Source organism: Chlorocebus sabaeus, chromosome 14 (genome assembly GCF_047675955.1).
Source record: "Chlorocebus sabaeus isolate Y175 chromosome 14, mChlSab1.0.hap1, whole genome shotgun sequence".
NCBI lineage: Eukaryota > Metazoa > Chordata > Mammalia > Primates > Cercopithecidae > Chlorocebus > Chlorocebus sabaeus.
In genome coordinates this window covers 31608675-31628401 of record NC_132917.1, presented here as the reverse complement: position 1 = coordinate 31628401, position 19727 = coordinate 31608675, and the positions used below count along the sequence as shown (strand labels likewise).

The window sequence follows — 19727 nt, the reverse complement described above, 5'->3', positions numbered from 1 at the left end:
GGGTCAAGGGTCAAGAATGTTTAGGAAAAAAAGGTAGACATTTACAAATCTGAGCTTCTTTCATTTTCTTAAAGAAAACTCCTCTAAATGAATTATTGAATGGCCCAAGTACCATGTTAAAGGAATTATACCAGTTTATAGCTCTAATTTCACTATTTAAAATTTGCTATTTTGTGGTGGTTGTAAAAAGAATTTTTTTTACCATTTAACTGTACCTCCTTCTGAAGAATACACAGAATAAGAGACTCTGATGCCTGTCTTAAACACAGATTAAGAATAATGCATTTTATATGTGGGAGTAAACAAACAGGTTAATGAAACTCATTTTGGCTCCCAAATGGTAATTTTTCATCTTTTCTGTTTTACTAGTTGTACAAGTTGTATGTGTATGTGTGTGTGTGTGTGTGTGTGTAGACAGGGTCCTGCTCAGACTGGAGTGCAGTGGTGCGCTCTCAGCTCACCACAACCTCCACCTCCCGGGCTCAAGAGATCTTCCTACCTCAGCATCCCAAATAGCTGGGAACACAGGTGCACACCACCACACCTGGCTAATTTTTGTATTTTTTGTAGAGACGGGGTTTCGCCATGTTGCCCAGTCTGGTCTTGAACTCCTGGGCTCATAGTGATCTGCCTGCCTCAGCTTCCTAAAGTGCTGGGATTACAGATGTGAGCCACTGTCCCCAGACTTACTAGTTATGTTTTATAAAAATTGGGTTGTTTTTAAGATAACATTTACTGTCAACATTTTAAGATTTTTAAAATTTTGGTTAAACTGAATTTTTCAAATATAATAGATGTACCTAATGGTACTAATCTTTGTTTAAGGATGAAGAATACAAAAATAAAGAAACACCTGTTTGTTTTCTCATCTTTTAGCCTGGTAGAAGAGATAAGAAATGTATATAAATGATTATAATATAATTCAAAATGTAGTAAGTGTAATTAAAGAGTTACAGGAGCAGAGAGTAGGGATTTGGGAGGAAAGAGGTAGTAGTTGAGTTAGGGAAGCACAGAGAAGGCTTCATTAAGGGGGTGGCATTTGAATGGATTTTGAAGGTGCCTACAATTTTCATGGGATTGGGTGTAAGGTTTTCATGAGAAAGGGAGTTATGTACATACAAAGTATTTAGGAGTAGGATAGCCCAGAGCTTATTTTTTTATTTATTTTTTTCTTTCTTTTTTTTCCTTGAGACAAGAGCCTCGCTCTGTCACCCAGGCTGGAGTACAGTGGCCGGATCTCGACTCACTGCAAGCTCCGCCTCCCGGGTTCACGCCATTCTCCTGCCTCAGCCTCCCGAGTAGCTGGGACTACAGGCATCCGCCACCTCTCCCGGCTAGTTTTTTTGTATTTTTGTAGTAGAGACGAGGTTTCACCATGTTAGCCAGAATGGTCTCGATCTCCTGACCTCATGATCTGCCCGTCACGGCCTCCCAAAGTGCTGGGATTACAGGCTTGAGCCACTGCGCCCAGCCTAGGGCTTATTTTTAATAGCAGGAAACTATTTGGCTTAACTTGCAGGAGTTGTAAAAGGCTTGGGTAGTAACCGAGGTCTGTTTGTAGATGGTTTTTGTTTGGTTTGCATAGTTAGGAAAAAAATTTTTATGCAGATATTTATAGTTAAATATTGGTCCTGCCATTCCCTATTATCTTACACCTTGTCTACCTTTTCACACATATGTAACACCATCCTGGGGCTGGAGGCATTTGAGTAGCTGACTTATAGAGATATAGTGTAAGAGGGGCAGGATTAGAGAATTGGAAAATAGATTAGAACCAGATTATGGATGGAATTGAATGCCATTGTAAAATACTTGTATTTTATTCTGTGCCTGGTACAGAGCTAATAAAATGTTCTTAGCAAGGGAAGGGGTGATGATTTGGACTGAATAAGAATAGCACTCCTAGGCCAGGCGCGGTGGCTCAAGTCTGTAATCCTAGCACTTTGGGAGGCCATGGTGGGCAGATCACGAGGTCAGGAGTTTGAGACCATCCTGGCCAACATGGGGAAACCCTGTCTCTACTAAAGATACAGAAAATTAGGCAGGCTTGGTGGCACCCACGTGTAATCCAAGCTACCTGGGAGGCTGAGGCAGGAGAATCGCTTGAAGTTAGGAGGCAGAGGTTGCGGTGAGCCGAGATTGTGCCATGGCACTCCAGCCTGGGCAACAGGGCGAGACTCTCTCTCAAAAAAAAGAATAGCACTCCTTGATCGGGTGCGGTGGCTCACGCCAGTAATCCCAGCACTTTGGGAGGCTGAGGTGGGCAGATCACGAGGTCAGGAGTTCGAGACCAGTCTGGCCAACATAGTAAAACCCCATCTCTACTAAAGATACAAAAAATTAGCTGGGTGTGGGTAAGTGTCTGTATCCCAGCTACTCGGGAGGCTGAGGCAGGAGAATCTTATGAACCTGGGAGGCAAAGGTTGCAGTGCCCGAGATTGCACCATTGCGCTCCAGCCCGGGTGACGGTGCGAGTGAGACTCCGTCTCAAAAAAATAAAAAAAAAAAAGAATAGCTCTCCTTGAAGGTGTGATGGCAATATGAAAGGATGGATTGGAGTTGGAAGAAATAAATAGTGTAGTAAAAAAATCATGGGGGCTTCGAACCAAGGCAGTGGCAGGTGGGGTAACACGCTGAGCAGATGTGGGAGATGTTTAAGGGTTAGAATCATGAGAATTCTACACATAATTCTATGCAGATAGAAATATTCCTATGTGAGAAAGTTGATATAAATTGAAGAGAATATGAAGTTCAAGGGCTCATGATATTGCCATTATCAGAAATGCTAAAGCCAGAAATGAGTGTAAGTTTAAGAGAATGTAGGGTATGGAAATGTTGACTTGTTTTTAAAAACATACAGGAGTTTCTCTATGATTCTGACAGCAAACTTGACCAGTTTCTAAGATTGTTTTGCTTCATAGTAGCTTCAAATGGTTGAGTTTTAAAAATAGAGTTTAGAATGGCTCTCTAGTACCTGAAGTATGCCCTTTCTTAGAAAACCTTTCTTATCATCATGCCTATTTAAATGGAAATTTCGAAAGATTTAAAAATTAATTTTGGGAATTTCATTGTTTTCATTTAACTGATCAAACAGTAAAGATTTATAATGACTTAAATGTTAATTTTAGTTAAGTCATTGACAGCTAGCTTACCCTTCTTCTTCCCCTATCCTCTACCTCTTTCCCCAGTTCTCTGCCTCTGATGTTTTCTGGATCTTTTTTTTTTCTTTATGGAGACAGGATTTCACTCTGTCACCCAGGCTGGAGTCCAGTGGCATGCTCACAGCTCACCGCAGCCTCCACCTCCCAGGCTCGAGTGATCCTCCCACCTCAGCCTCCCAAATAGCTGGGACTGCAGGTGTGCACCCCCACCCCCGGCCAATTTTTATATTTTTTGCAGAGATGGGGTTTTTCCATGTTGCCCAAGCTTTTCTTGAACTCCTGGACTCAAGGAATCTGCCCACCTTGGCCTCCCAAAGTGCTGAGATTACAGGCATGAGCCACTGCACCCAGCCTGTTTTCTGGATCTCTGTAGTTTATTTTTTCTTACATGAATTGCAGTATTCTGCTTAAATTCTATATGCATGTGTCTTTGGTCTGAAAGTGAATTTGACCAAGAGAAAAAGATGAGAGAAGTTCTGCCTTATAGGACTCTTTAAAACTGCAGTTATGATTCTTTTGTATCACTTTGCCTTTGACACCTGTTTGAAACTTTCATGACCACCCTCACATTTGGTGATTCTCCAGAGCAGGGGTCCCCAACTGGTCTGTGGCCTATTAGGAACTGGACTGTGCAGTGGGAGGTGAATGGTGGGCCAGCGAGCATTACCACCTGAGTTCTGCCTCCTGTGAGATCTGCAGCAGCATTAGGTTGTCATAGGAGTGTGAACCCTACTGTGAACTGCACATGTGAGGGATCTAGGTTGTGTGCTCTAGAATCCAGTTACAGGTGTCTACTGTTCTGCCTTCTGTAGAGGTGGGCTACATAGAAAGTACATAGTATTTCTGCCCAAGGAAGACTGCTTTAAGATTCAAAATCCAGGATTTTTACTGGGGACTGGTCATGTAGGCACTCTGCCTGTGTAGCTAGCCACAGCTACCAAAATTCCAGGCTCTCAGAAGTAAAGTGTTTACTATATGTAATCACCTTGTTTACAAACAATCTCAGCAAGCTGGTATAGCAGAATTCAGTGTCCCAAGTGGGTAAAACAGCCTTATCAGCATAAGGAATATTCTAAAAAGCAAGTTCCCAGATGCCAACCAAGGACCAGTCTTAACACACAGGCCCTTCTAAAGACGGTAGCATCAGGCCTGCTATATTAACTCTCATGTAAAGCTCCTATGCCTCTTTCCCAGTTACAGGCTGGCATATTGCCATTCTGGATTTTTGACTCTCTGAAATGCCATCTTAACCTTTATTATAGCTTAGTTTTCACTAGATCTTAAGATTTTTACTTTCCTTTCTGATGTGGCCTCAATGAAGATCTTCAAATATTAGAAATAGAGAAAAGTAGATCTGCTTTTATATAGGTAGTCTTTAAGGAATGGAATGCCTCCACTCTGGACGTAGAATAAAAAGACGCCAGAGATTCTCTTCCTCTGCCCAGTTTAATGACAGTCACAAGAGCAGTGGCATTTTTCTAGTGTTTTCTTATTCTGTGACTTTTATATTTACAGTTATTTGTATATTTTTGCATATGTCTTACAGTTAATTTTTTTTATTTTTGGTTTTAGAGCATTTATGAGGTTTTTAGAGCAAGTGTAACTTTTCTTTATGTTTCTCAGTTTCTCCTTTTTCTGTATGTTGATTCCCTTCGAGTATTACCTTATCTCCTATCAGCAGGAGAGCATTTTTAAGACTCATAGAACATGGATGAGCTCTGGAATAACAGGAAATCATTCTTTGTTGGTGGTAATGGAATAGTTTCAGTTTCTATGACCATGAAAAGCATAAAGAGGAGGTAGCAAAAGACATTTGAGAGGAATAGAATATATTAGAGTACAGATTTTTTGTATTTACCTACATAACTTTTTGTCATCCCCCCCTGCCCTGTTTTTTTCTTTGAGTATTTTCAAACTGAAAAGGGAGAGGAGAATAAATCACAGTGGTATTACTATGACAACAGCCTTGGCACCTTAGGGATGAGGATCATGTCCCTTCTGACTGGCTAATTGTAGTTGTTGTTACAGTTAGTTTAATTCTCCTCACATCTTAAGAAATTGGGACTGCTTCTAGACTCATTAGGAAACTGGAAGAATTTGTATAGGAAGGAAGACTTGCATATTCATCAATGTCATACAGAGGAGAAACGTTCAAATTAATGGCAGGGGAAGATTAAGCAAATAAGTATTTGTGTATTTCATAAATATGTAAATATTTGTATATTTAATAAATTTGTCAATATTTAAACATTTAAAATTTTAAGATTTTGATTATATACCACAAATTAATAAACCACTTTAAATGATAATGTTTTCTTATTGCTTGTATTATTTTTATTAGAATTCATCTTTTTATGTTAGAATTAGAATTTAGAATTTTCATAGTCTGTTTTAGTAAGAGCATTGGTAATACAGTGTTTCTGTTTTTGTTTTAAAGTGAGGGGCTCCAGGAGTTTGAGGCTGCAGTGAGCTGTGATGGTACCAATGCACTCTAGCCTGGGTGACAGAGCAAGATCCTGTGTCTTTTAAAAAAAAAAAAAAGGGTTCTTGGATTTCAGTTATTTTATCTTGGATTGGTAAATTTCCTGCAGCATGGTTTAAGCTATAAGACAAAAAAAGAAGGGCTAAAAGGTTCCTCTATATTACTAAAGAATTAACAAGAACCTGGTGAGGTATTATTAACTCTGTTTTTTCTGGTTTTTTTTCAGATGACAAAATTGAGACTTAGGATAGTAATATGCTGTAGGTAGCAACTTGTGAGTGGCAGGGGTGGATTTTCTTTTTCTTTTTTCTGCAACAGCTTTATTGAGGTATGATTTACACACTAAAATTCACTCATATAAGAGTTCAACTCAATGATTTAACTTTTTTTTTTGAGACAGTCTTGCTGTGTTGGCTAGGCTGGAGTGCAGTGGCACGATCTTGGTTCAGTGCAACCTCCACCTCCCGGGTTCAAGCGATTCTCATGCCTCAGCCTCCTGAGTAGCTGGGATTACATGTACACACCACCACGCATGGCTAATTTTTTTGTATTTTTAGTAGAGATGGGGTTTCACCATGTTGGCCAAACTGGTCCTGAAGTCCTGACCTCAGGCATTCTGCCCACCTCAGCCTCCCAAAGTGTTGGGATTACAGGCGTGAGCCACTGCACTCAGCCAGAACATTTTCATCACCCAACCTGGTGTACATTTGAGATCAGTCCTTGTTCCTACTCTCAGTCTCAGACAACCACTGGTTTGCTTTCTGTTTCTAGATTTGCATTTTCTGGAAATTTCATATAAATGGAATTGTACAAAACATAGTCTATTCTTTTTCATTTAGCATACTGTTTTTGAGATTTCATCCCTGTTGTCGCATGTCTCAGTAGTTAATTCTCTTTTTTTTTTTTTTGAGACAGCGTCTCACTCTGTCACTCAGGCTGGAGTGCAGTGGTGCGATCCTGGCTCACTGCAACTTCTGCCTCCCAGGTTCAAGTGATTCTCCTGCCTCAGCGTCCTGAGTAGGGATGATGAGTGTGCGCCACCACACCCAGCTAATTTTTGTATTTTTAGTAGAGACAGGGTTTCGCCATGTTGGTTAGGTTGGTCTTGAACTCCTGAGCTCAAAGTGATCTGCTCATCTCGGCTTCCCAGAGTGTTAAGGTTACAGGCGTGAGCTACCATGCCCAGCTCATTCTTCTTTATTGCCAAATAATAATTATTCTGTTATATGAATATACCACATTTTATCCATTTACCAGTTGATAAACTATTGGACCATTTCCAGTTTTTGGCTATTATGAATAATGTTATAAAAATTCTTGTACACATCTTTATGTCAAAGGAAATTGTTGGGTCATATGATAAGCCTTTGTTTTAATTATTTCAGAAACTACCAAAGTGTTTTCCAAAGTGAGTGTACCATTTTATATTTTAGGAATAGTGCATGAGGCTTCCAGTTTCTTTACATCCTGGCCAGTATCTGTTATCGTCAGTATTTTTGATTATAGCCATTCTGATAGACATTTAGTATAATCTCATTGTGCTGTTAATTTGCGTCTCCTTAATGGCTAATGTTGTTGAGCTACTTTTTTATTATTATTATACTTTAAATTCTGGGATACAAGTGCAGAATGTGCAGGTTTGTTACATAGTTATACACGTGTCATGGTGGTTTCCTGCACCCATCAGCCCGTCATCTCCATTAGATATCTCTTCTAATGCTATTCTTCCCCTAGCCCCCCACTCCCCGACAGGCCCCAGTGTGTGATGTTTCCTTCCCTGCATCCATGTGTTATCATTGTTAAAGTCCCACTTAATGAGTGAGAACATGCAGTGTTTAGTTTTCTATTCGTGTGTTAGTTTGCTGAGAATGATGATTTCCAGCTTCATCCATGTCCCTGCAAAGGACATGAACTCATCCTTTTTTATTTCTGCATAGTATTCCATGGTGCATATGTGCCACATTTTCTTAATCCAGTCTATCATTGATGGACATTTGGGTTGGTTCCAAGTCTTTGCTCTTGTGAGCAGTGCTGCAGTAAACATACGTGTGCATGTGTCTTTATGATAGAATGATTTATAATCCTTTGGGTATATACCCAGTAATGGGATTGCTGGGTCAAATGGTACTTCTAGTTCAAGATCCGTGAGGAATCGCCACACTGTCTTCCACAATGGTTGAACTAATTTATATTCCCACCAACAGTGTAAAAGCGTTCCTGTTTCTCCACATCCTCTCCAGCGTCTGTTGTTTGTTGACTTTTTAATGATCACCATTGTAACTGGTGTGAGATGGTATCTCATTGTGGTTTTGATTTGCACTTCTCTAATGACCAATGATGATGAGCTTTTTTACATATATTTCTTGGCCGCATAAATGGCTTCTTTTAAGAAGTGTCTGTTCATATCCTTAGCCCACTTTTTGATGTGGTTGTTTGTTTTTTTCTTGTAAATTTGTTTAAGTTCTTTGTAGATTCTGGGTATTAGCCCTTTGTCAGATGGATAGATTGCAAAATTTTCTCCCATTCTGCAGGTTGCCTGTTTACTCTGATGATAGTTTCTTTTGTCATGCAGAAGCTCTTTAGTTTAATTAAATATCCCATTTGTCAATTTTGGCTTTTGTTGCCATTGCTTTTGGCATTTTAGTCATGAAGTGTTTGCCCATGCCTAAGTCCTGAATCGTATAGCCTAGGTTTTCTTCTAGGGTTTTTATGGTTTTAGGTCTTACATTTAAGTTTTCAATCCATTTGAGTTAATTTTTGTATGAGGTATAAGGAAGGGGTCCAGTTTCAGTTTTCTGCATATAGCTAGCCGGTTTTCCCAACGCCATTTATTAAATAGGGAATCCTTTCCCCATTGCTTGTTTTTGTCAGGTTTGTGAAAGAACAGATGGTTGTAGATGTGTGGCATTATTTCTGAGGTCTCTGTTCTGTTCCATTGGTCTATATCTCTGTTTTGGTACCAGTACCATGCTGTTTTGGTTACGGTAGCCTTGTTGTATAGTTTGAAGTCAGCTAGCGTGATGTTTCTAGTTTTGTTCTTTTTACTTAGGATTGTCTTAGCTATATGGGCTTTTTTTTGGTTCCACATGAAATTTAATTTTTTTTTTTTCTAATTCTGTGAAGAAAGTCAATGATAGCTTGATGGGAATAGCATTGAATCTATAAATTACTTTGGGCGATAGGCTATTTTCACAGTATTGATTCTTCCTATCCTTGAGCATGGGATGTTTTTCCATTTGTTTGTGTCTTCTCTTATTCCCTTGTCTCTAATAAAACAGACTTTAAACCAACACCAACAAAGGTCAAAAAAGACGAAGAAGGCCATTACATAATGGCAAAGGGATCAATGCAACAAGAAGAGATAACTTTCCTAAATATATATGCACCCAATATAGGAGCACCCAGATTCATAAAGCAAGTTCTTAGAGACCTACGAAGAGACTTAGACTCTCACGCAATAATAGCCAGAGACTTATCACCCCACTATCAATATTAGATCAATGAGACAGAAAATTAACAAGGATATTCAGGACTTGAACTCAACTCTGGACCAAGCAGACCTAATAGACATCTGGGGAACTGTCTACCCCAAATCAACAGAATATACATTCTTCTCAGCACCTATTGCACTTATTCTAGAATTGACCACATAATTGGAAGTAAAACACTCTCCAGCAAATGCAAAACAACATAAATCATAACAAACAGTCTGTCAGATCACAGTGCAATCAGATTAGAACTCAGGATTAAGAAACTCAAAACCGGCCGGGCGCGGTGGCTCAAGCCTGTAATCCCAGCACTTTGGGAGGCCGAGACGGGTGGATCACGAGGTCAGGAGATCGAGACCATCCTGGCTAATACGGTGAAACCCTGTCTCTACTAAAAATACAAAAAACTAGCCGGGTGAGTTGGCGGGCGCCTGTAATCCCAGCTACTCGGGAGGCTGAGGCAGGAGAATGGCGTGAACCCGGGAGACGGAGCTTGCAGTGAGCTGAGATCCGGCCACTGCACTCCAGCCTGGGCGACAGAGCGAGACTCCGTCTCAAAAAAAAAAAAAAAGAAACTCAAAACCACACAACTACATGGAAACTGAACAACCCGCTCCTGAATGACTGCTGGGTAAATAACGAAATTAAGGCAGAAATAAAGAAGTTCTTTGAAACCAATGAGAACAAAGTCACAACATACTAGAATCTCTGGGACACAGCTAAAGCAGTGTTTAGAGAGAAATTTATAGCACTAAAAGCCCACAGGAGAAAGAGGGAAAGATCTAAAATTGACACCCTAACCTCACAATTAAACGAACTAGAGAAGCAAGAGCAAACAAATTCAAAAGCTAGCAGAAGACAAGAAATAACTAAGATCAGAGCAGAACTGGAGGAGATAGAGACATGAAAAACCCTTCAAAAAAATAATGAATCCAGGAGCTGTTTTTTTCAAATGATTAACAAAATAGACTGCTAGCCAGACTAATAAAGAAGAAAAGAGAGAAGAATCAAAGAGACACAATAAAAAGTGATAAAGGGGATATCACTCACTGATCCCACAGAAATACAAACTACCACAGAGAATACTATAAACACCTCTATGCAAATAAACTAGAAAATTTAGAAGAAATGGATAAATTCCTGGACACATACACCATCCCAAGACTAAACCAGGAAGAAGTCAAATCCCTAAAAAGACCAATAACAAGTTCTGAAATTGAGGGAGTAATTAATAGCCTACCAACCAAAAAGCCCAGTACCAGATGGATTCACAGCTGAGTTCTACTAGAGGTACAAAGAGGAGCTGGTACCTTTCCTTCTGAAACTTTTCCAAACAATGCAAAAAGAGGTGCTCCTCCCTAACTCATTTTATGAGGCCAGCATCATCCTGATACCAAAACCTGTCAGAGACACAACAAAAAAAGAAAAATTTCGGACAATATCCCTGCTGAACTTCGATGCAAAAATCTGCAATAAAATACTGGCAAACCAAATCCAGTGGCACATCAAAAAGCTCATCCATCAAGATCAAGTGGGCTTCATCCCTGGGATGCAAGCCTGGTTCAACATATGCAGATTGATAAATGTAATCCATCACATAAACAGAAACAATGACCAAAACCATATGATTGTCTCAATAGATGCAGAAAAGGCCTTCGATAAAATTCAACACCCCTTCATGCTAAAATCTCTCAATAAATTAAGTATTGATGGAATGTATCTCACAATATTAAGGGCTATTTATGACAGACCCACAGCCAGTATCATACTGAATGGGCAAAAGCTGGAAGCATTCCCTTTGAAAACTGGCACAAGACAGGTATGCCCCCTCTCACCACTCCTATTCAACATAGTATTCGAAGTTCTGTCCCGTGCAGTCAGGCAAGAGAAAGAAATAAAATATATTCAAATAGGAAGAGAGGAAGTCAAATTGTCTCTGCAGATGACATGAATGTATATTTAGAAAACCCTATCATCTCAGCCCCAAATCTCCTTAGGCTGATAAGCAACTTCAGCAAAGTCTCAGGATATGAAATCTGTGTGCAAAAACCACAAGCATCTACCAATAGTAGACAGAGAGCCAAATCATGAGTGAACTCCCATTCACAGTTGCTACAAAGAGAATAAAATACTTAGGAGTCCAACTTAGAAGGGATGTGAAGGACCTCTTCAAGGAGAACTACAAACCATTGAGCAACTTTTTATGTGCTTATTATCCATTTGTGTATCTTCTTTTGTGAAATATCCATTCATACTTTTTTTTATCCTTTATTGTTCTTTTAATATCTTCTTAAATTTTCTCCTGAGACTGGTGAGCAGAGGGACCCAGAGCAAGGGAACTTAGAGGAAAGGAAAGAAGGCAGTAATTAGGGAGGAGGAGGCCAGGAGGAGGAAGAAAGCATTTCTTTTTTTTTTCCACTTTTTTTTTTTTATTATACTTTAAGTTCTAGGGTACATATGCACAATGTGCAGGTTTGTTGCATATATATACATGTGCCATGTTGGTGTGCTACACCCATTAACTCATCATTTACATTAGGTATATCTCCTAATGCCATCCCTCACGGCTACCACCTCCCCACAATAGGACCCTGTGTGTGATGCTCCCCTTCCTGTGTCCAAGTGATCTCATTGTTCAATTCCCACCTATGAGTGAGAACATGTGGTATTTGGTTTTCTGTTCTTGCAATAGTTTGCTGAGAATGATGGTTTCCAACTACATCCGTGTCCCTACAAAGGACACGAACTCATCCTTTTTTATGGCTGCATAGTATTCCATGGTGTATATGTGCTACATTTTCTTAATCCAATCTGTCACTGATGGACATCTGGGTTGATTCCAAGTCTTTGCTATTGTGAATAGTGCCGCAATAAATATACGTGTGCATGTGTCTTTATAGCAGCATGACTTACAATCCTTTGGGTATATTCCCAGTAATGGGATGGCTGGGTCATGGTATTTCTAGTTCTAGGTGCTTGAGGAATCGCCACACTGTTTTCCACAATGGTTGAACTAGTTAGTCCCACCAACAGTGTAAAAGTGTTTCTATTTCTCCACATCCTCTCCAGCACCTGTTGTTTCCTGATTTTTTAAAGATTGCCATTCTAACTGGTGTGAGATGGTATCTCATTGTGGTTTTGATTTGCCTTTCTCTGATGGCGAGTGATGATGAGAATTTTTTCATGTGTCTGTTGGCTTTATGAATGTCTTCTTTTGAGAAGTGTCTATTCATATCCTTTGCCCACTTTTTGATGGGGCTTTTTTTTTCTTGTAAATTTGATTGAGTTCTTTATAGGTTCTGGATATTAGCCCTTTGTCAGATGAGTAGATTGCAAAAATTTTCTCCCATTCTGTAGGTTGCCTGTTCACTCTGATGGTAGTTTCTTTTGCTGTGCAGAAGCTCTTTAGTTTAATTAGATCCCGTTTGTCAATTTTGGCTTTTGTTGCCATTGCTTTTGGTGTTTTAGACATGAAGTCCTTGCCCATGCCTATGTCCTGAGTGGTATTCCTTAGGTTTTCTTCTAGGGTTTTTATGGTTTTAGGTCTAACATTTAAGTCTCTAATCCGTCTTGAATTAATTTTCGTATAAGGAGTAAGGAAGGGATCTAGTTTCAGCTTTCTATTTATGACTAGCCAATTTTCCCAGCACCATTTATTAAATAGGGAATCCTTTCCCCATTTCTTGTTTTTGTCAGGTTTGTCAAAGATCAGATGGCTGTAGATGTATGGTATTATTTCTGAGGGCTCTGTTCTGTTCCATTGGTCTATCTCTCTGTTTTGGTACCAGTACCATGCCGTTTTGGTTACTGTAGCCTTGTAGTGTAGTTTGAAGTCAGGTAGCGTGATGCCTCCAGCTTTGTTCTTTTGACTTAGGATTGTCTTGGCAATGCGGGGTCTTTTTTGATTCCATATGTACTTTAAAGCAGTTTTTTCCAATTCTGTGAAGAAAGTCATTGGTAGCTTAATGGGGATTGCATTGAATCTATAAATTACCTTGGGCAGTATGGCTATTTTCACAGTATTGATTCTTCCTATCCATGAGCATGGTATGTTCTTCCATTTGTTTGTGTCCTCTTTTGTTTCACTGAGCAGTGGTGTGTAGTTCTTCTTGAAGAGGTCCTTTACATCCCTTGTAAGTTGGATTCCTAGGTATTTTATTCTCTTTGTAGTCATCGTGAATGGGAGTTCACTCATGATTTGGCTCTCTGTTTGTCTGTTATTGGTGTATAAGAATGCTTGTGTTTTTTGCACATTGATTTTGTATCCTGAGACTTTGCTGAAGTTGCTTATCAGCTTAAGGAGATTTTGGGCTGAGACAATGGGGTTTTCTAAATATACTATAATGTCATCTGCATATTCATACATTTTTACCCAATTTTTATTTTGGTAATTCGTTGTTTTATTGAGTTATAAGAGAATTTATGGAGACAAATTCTTTATGAGATATATGATTTGCAAATATTTTCTCCTATTGTATGACTTGACTTTTCATTTTCTTAAGAGCAGAAGTTTTTCATTTTGTTAAATTCAGTTATCAACTTTTTTTCTTGTATAGATTCTGTTTCTGGTATCAAATTTAAGAAAACTTTGCCTCCTCCAAGGTCATAGAAATTTTCTCCTTTGTTTTCTTCTTGAACAAGAGTCAGCAAATTACAGCCTGTGAACCCCATCTGGCCCACAGCCTACTTTTGTAAATTAAGTTTTATTTAAACATAGCCATACTTCTGTATTTACATATTGTCTATGCCTGCTTTCTCTCTACCTGAACTTTTGCGCAGTTTCTATACTGTGTCGCCCAGAAAACTTGAAATACTTAATGGCCCCTTTCAAAAAATGTTTGCTGACCCCTGTTCTAGAAGTGTTACAGTTTTAGCTCTTATAGTTCTAGGATCCAATTTTAATTAATTTTTCTGTATGATGTGAGGCAAAGAGACAAGTTCATTATTATTATTTTTATTTTGGTGTATGGATATGCAGTTGTCCTAGTACCGTTTGTTAAAAAACTCTCCTATATGTTAGAAGTTACTTGCTTCTGGCTGCTTTCAAGATTTTCTTCTTGTGTCTTGTTTTCAGCTGTTTGATTATGATGTATCTGGGTGAGGATCTCTTTGTGCTTATCATACTTTGGATTTGTTGAATTCCTTAGATCTGTAGGTTAATGTTTTTTCATGAAATTTGGAACATTTTCAGCAGTTACTTCTTCTAATGTTTTTACTGTTCCCTTTCTGGAGCTCCGATTATATACATGCTGATATGCTTGATGTTGTTTACAAATCGCCAATGCTCTGTTCTTTTTCTCTGTTCTGATTGTTTTTTTTTTGTAATTTCACAGACTGTTTCCTATTTAATATCAAATCTGCTCTTCAGACCATCTAGTGAACTCATTTGAATTTCTCATTTCAGTTACTATTCAACTCTAAAATTTCCACTTGGTTCTTTTTAATAGTTTGCATTTATTTCTTTGTTGATATTCCCTATTTTAGTTACATCATCATAACTTTGAGCATGGCTTCCTGTAATTCTTTGAATAATATTTATAACTCTTTTGAAGTTTTTGTCTGCTAAATCCAATATCTGCTCTTACTCGGATACAACTTCTGCTGGCTGCTTATTTTTCCCCCCCGAATACGGGTCATAGTTGGCTGTTTCTTTCCATGACTTATAATTTTTTTTGGAACTGGACATTTTGTGTAGTATGTTATAGTAACTTTGGATTCGGTTTTTATTCATTTTTTTCCCTTGCAGGTTGTATTTATTTATTTATTTAGTAACTTTCATGGACTTCAACTGCAGAATCTGTGTCTCCCACTATGTGTGGTTACTTATGTGTCTCCCCAGCTTTTAAAACTTTTTAATTTGTAATTTTAAGCTTGGCTTTGTAGGGTTCCCACCTGCAATTCCTGAATTTAGTGCTTAGCTAATTATTGGTTGAAGGCTATACCTAAACACCTTGAGCCAGAAAGGCTTTCACTTTCTGCTGGGAGATTGTATGGAGGCTGTGAAGGGAGGATCACTTGGGCTTAGAGTTTGAAGCTAACCTGGGCAACATAGTGAGACCCCGTTTCTGATTAAAAGAAAAAATCAACTAAGTATAGTCTGTTTTCATGTTTGTTTCTTTTACTTTTTATTATGTTGTCTTAGACCTAAGACCCTGTGCATGTACCCAAATTTTCTGTTAGCCAGGCGGGTGTGGAGAGCTAGGTCTCTCAGGTTTCCAGCTTCCCCCATGCATATGCTGCCAGTCTGTCAGTTAGACTGCATTTTGTGTGGAGCTTAGGACTTTATGGGACTCCCGTGTACATGTGTGCAGGCTCCTAGTCAGCCAGTGTTGTGTGGAGGGCATAGGCTCTCTCTTTAGGATGTGTGGAAAATTTATCATGTCTCTCTATGGCTTTGCCATTTCCAGTGCCTTTCTATTAAGTTTCTAGCTAGTCCTCAGGTTTTTGGCTCACCCCAACAATAGCAATCTCGGACTAAGCAATCTGCAGGCTTTTCTGTTTCCTGCTGAGTGTGGGTTTTCCACTCTCTGCTCCAAGTCAAAGTCATCCCCTTTTTGCAATGAATGTGCGGGTTCCTTGATGGAACTTATAGTTCAGTGGAGCTAGGGTAGGGGATGGAGGTAGCTCCTGATAAGATGCCAGATTTCCACCGTAGTTACCAGGAAGTTCTGTAGTTTTTCATTAACATGCTCTTCTCATTTTTGTTGTTGTTGTTGTTGTTTTGCCTTTGGTTGATTTCCATAGCACAAAGATGGTTGCTTTTGACGCTTTTATCCAGTTTTATAATTGCTTTTTGGGGGTAAGATTTTGTATTCTTTCACTGGAAGTTCAACTTCAGAACTTGGATTTTAAATCCTAGTAGTATTACTTTTCAAAGCTAAATGCTCTTTTTTCTAATTCATGCTTATTTGTCTGTAGAGATAGAGAACAAGTAATTTTTTAAAAAGACAGATGACAGAGGGGTGGATGAATGAGCCCCAATTCAAGTCCTAGGTTTCAACAGAGAACAGAGTTTTATACCTCCTTATAGATAGATTTGCAAGCTCAAACTGAGGTTAATTGAAGGGATTAATGGCTCTTGTGGAGAGTAGACGTGTTGTTTATTCAGAGTGAGCCAACTATTGTGACGAAGTACCTTTCCTATAGTGTTCTTCACTTCATAACAATTTTATGAAGTAAGTATTGCAATTATGATTCCATATTTTACAGATACGGAAATATATTTACAATTTGGGAACTTATCTGTGCTCTAAACAGTTGTATGTGGTGGGGATAGCACTTGAACCCATTTCTTCTGGTTTCGCCTTGTTCTTTATACTCCATATAACTGCTTTCCAATCATATCATAATTACTCACAGACACTTTGATGATCTTAATGTATTTTTTTATGTAGGTAGTAGTTGAGGTTAGAATAATTGATTCTTTTCTTTCAGTTGACAATTAGTCTTAACTAATGGAAGAGCCGGATTCAGTCAGGCAGTTATTTAGCAAACTGGTAACAGTTAGAGAAAGAGATCCTGTGGCAGCTTCCTCTGCCAGCTTCCTTTTTTTCTCTTACTCCATAGATGCAGATTCTGCCCAAGAAGCCCCTGCATTGCAGAGGGACTGGAGATCTGTATGATCTGTTTATTTCGCAATTGACAGGGTAAGGGGGCCTTACGGGGGAGGTGCTTTAGCTTTATGCAGCTGGGCTAACATTTATTTGGGGATTATTTAAACTTAGTATTTTTAAAAACTTTGATGAATTTTGTTTGTCCTGCATCAGTTAAGTGCCAGATTATCATATTAAAAAGCATTTATTATAATGGTGATTTTTTAAAAAAGGTCCTGTTAACAACAAATCAGACAAACATGGTTCATGCTTCTAAAATACCAAATCTGGGATCATTTAAAATATAAATAATATTGAATATATATAAGTAAAATTTCATGACAATAACATTTTTAAAAAATGGTTTTGAATGAACATCTGTTTCTATAGCTCATCGTATTTATTAATCTACTTTGTTTCTTTTCCATAAATCTGTCAATCTGTAGAGTGAAAAAGGGACTTGTGGATATGCCATAAACATTGTGGGTGGCTGTGGTGTCTTCTTCTGCTGCTAGAAATTAATACTTACTTCCTTTAATTCTTTGTCTACCCTAGATGCCAATGAAATTTGAGTCGTATATTCTGACTGTCTTGTATCTGATCATTAGGATAAGTGTAAAAATGCAGTTGATAAATCTTACGGGAGCCAAGATTAAGTTTTGTAGGTCTCACTTGGCAGGTTTATAGAGCAAGTGCCAGAAATGGTTTTTATAATAGGATAGATTAAAATAGGCGAGGAAGAGTTTAATGTTCTTTTATAATCACAGAAAGATTTGGCAGATGACTGTAGCCTTGATGAGTACGTGAGAAGAATTGAGTTGGTGCTGTTCTGATGGGCTTGTTTTTATTTTTCGAGATGTTATTGTACCTGGTAGTAAAATAGCTTTGTTTACCTAAAGAAGTAATATATTTCTGTAGTTTAAATGGATATTTTTAGTATTCTGTATGACTCATATTTTTAATCGTACCCTCGTACCCTTTAAACATTTAATTTATGGATTTTAAGAATTCAACAATAATATTATGTATGTTGTCCTTACCACTATTAATACATATTCCACTTTCTAATGCCAACACATTTGGAGAACTACTTTCATTCTTAAGCATCTTAAATGACTTTTTTTTTTTTTTTTTTTCTGTTTTCTTTAAGCCATAAGGATGAGTTTACCATTATTCCTGTACTGGTTGGAGCTCTGAGTGAGTCAAAAGAACAGGAATTCGGAAAACTCTTCAGTAAATATCTAGCGGATCCTAGTAATCTCTTTGTGGTTTCTTCTGATTTCTGCCACTGGGGTAAGTTCTAGATTTTAACATATCATGGTAGATGTTATATACTTCTGGTTAAAGGTATCTTTTCATTCTAAGCTCTGATTTTCAATTTTTTATCACTTTCCTTGGAAAGTTTTACTTCTGGCAGCAATGTTTAAAAGTGAACAAAAAATCTTTTGATCCTTTAAAAAGGATCAGATTTCAATAGTGGATTATGGGTACATTTCCAAAGGCGACTGGTATAATTGGATTCACACTGTGAAGGCATCCTTGCTTAGATACTTATGTAGTAGGAGTTAAGATCTTTTAACCTCATTTCCAAGTAGGTGTGTATGGTAGATTCTTTGAAGTTAGTTTTGGTGGATAAATCCAGTGTTCTTTAGGATATAGAAGAGCACTGTGTGCTGTGCCAGTCCTTTTCCACATTTCCTTTTTTGTAATTAGTCTTTTTTTTTCTTTTTTTTTCCCCCCCCTTTTGGTGCTTAGTTTTTGCCCACAATTGCCATCAGTTTAAAGCTACCCTCCAGAGATTGTAACATACTGGCTATTAGCACTGTGGTCTTCATTGGTAATGTTTTATGAGGGTAAGGACTCTTGAGTGATGTTTTGATTATTGTAAGAGTAAGAATGCTTCACAGTGAATACACCATAAGACAAGTGAGCTGTTTGTGGATTCCTCTTTTAGTAAACGTTGCTTTTACAGTCTTTGGATGCAGTTTGCTTTCCTTTATCCATTACTGTCCCAGAATATTTCTAAGTTTTGTTTCTTTTAGGACATCTCTTTGACCTATTAATTTATTGGTTTAAGATGCCAATATCTGTTCATTTATCAGTTATTTCTTTGATTATACGGAAACCTAAAATGTAAGACCATAATTTTTAAGATACAATGCTAGAATAGCCAGGAAAACATCCTCAGTGAAACATAGGGAGCCATGGCATTTTATATGTCTTACCCATTGATTGCCAGAATTAATTCAACATTTATCTGGCCTGGTTGGGCTGGTGTTTTTCTCTTGCTTCTGTCTCTGAATGGCCTTTTCAAAGTTGAGATCTCAGTTCAAGAGAACTATCTTTCATAATGGTACAGATTTTTTTTTGCATAAAGTACTTATCCTCAACTGGGAGTGATTTTACTGTGAGGGGCATTTGAAAATTCCTGAAGACAGTTTCGATCACCACAACTGGGACATGGTTTGGAGGTGGCAATACTATTGGTATCTAATGAGTAGAGTCCTGGGTAGCTGCTAAATAAACATCCTACAATGGCACAGGATGGCTCCCACATCAGAGAATTACCAGGCCCAAAATGTCAGCAGTGCTGAGGTTGGAAACCCAGATTTTTAGGATATGCAGGTAGTTGTGCTTCCTTTTCAACCCCCTAGAGAAGCTCTCAGGGGTCTTCTTCTTTTTTTAAATCTGTTTTTAATATTCAAGGTTCTTTATTTACTGATTTTATTGGTTAGCTGGTTTGCTACCTTTGGCAGAAGTTACATTTTATGGATATAAGTACGCTGCTTAGATCTGAAGGCTTGGTAGATGCTTAAAAGGAGTTCCTTTCTGTGGAATTTTGGAATTTAATAAGTGATCTTGAAAACTTAAGTATCATTACTGCAAAACAGGATATTTTCCTTAATGTTGTGAATTTGTGTTGGTAACAAAGCATGGCTTTATGTTTTGAAAATTAAAATTCTTGAAGCAAGTGTCCCACCCCTCCTTCATTTTTAAGGCTCTT

General features: G+C 38.2%; 1 protein-coding gene across 4 annotated transcripts in view; it reads left to right on the top strand.

Moving 5' to 3' along the window:
- Positions 1-19727, top strand: part of MEMO1 (mediator of cell motility 1) — a 150568-nt gene that overhangs the window by 108403 nt on the left and 22438 nt on the right. For 2 of the 4 annotated variants that reach the window (XM_007971026.3, XM_073022905.1), the window contains one exon: positions 17874-18016. The exons of the other annotated variants lie outside the window; for them this stretch is intronic. In XM_007971026.3, the coding sequence (XP_007969217.3) occupies positions 17874-18016 (143 nt within the window). The remainder of the gene's footprint in view (positions 1-17873; positions 18017-19727) is intronic. 4 annotated transcript variants of the gene reach the window in all.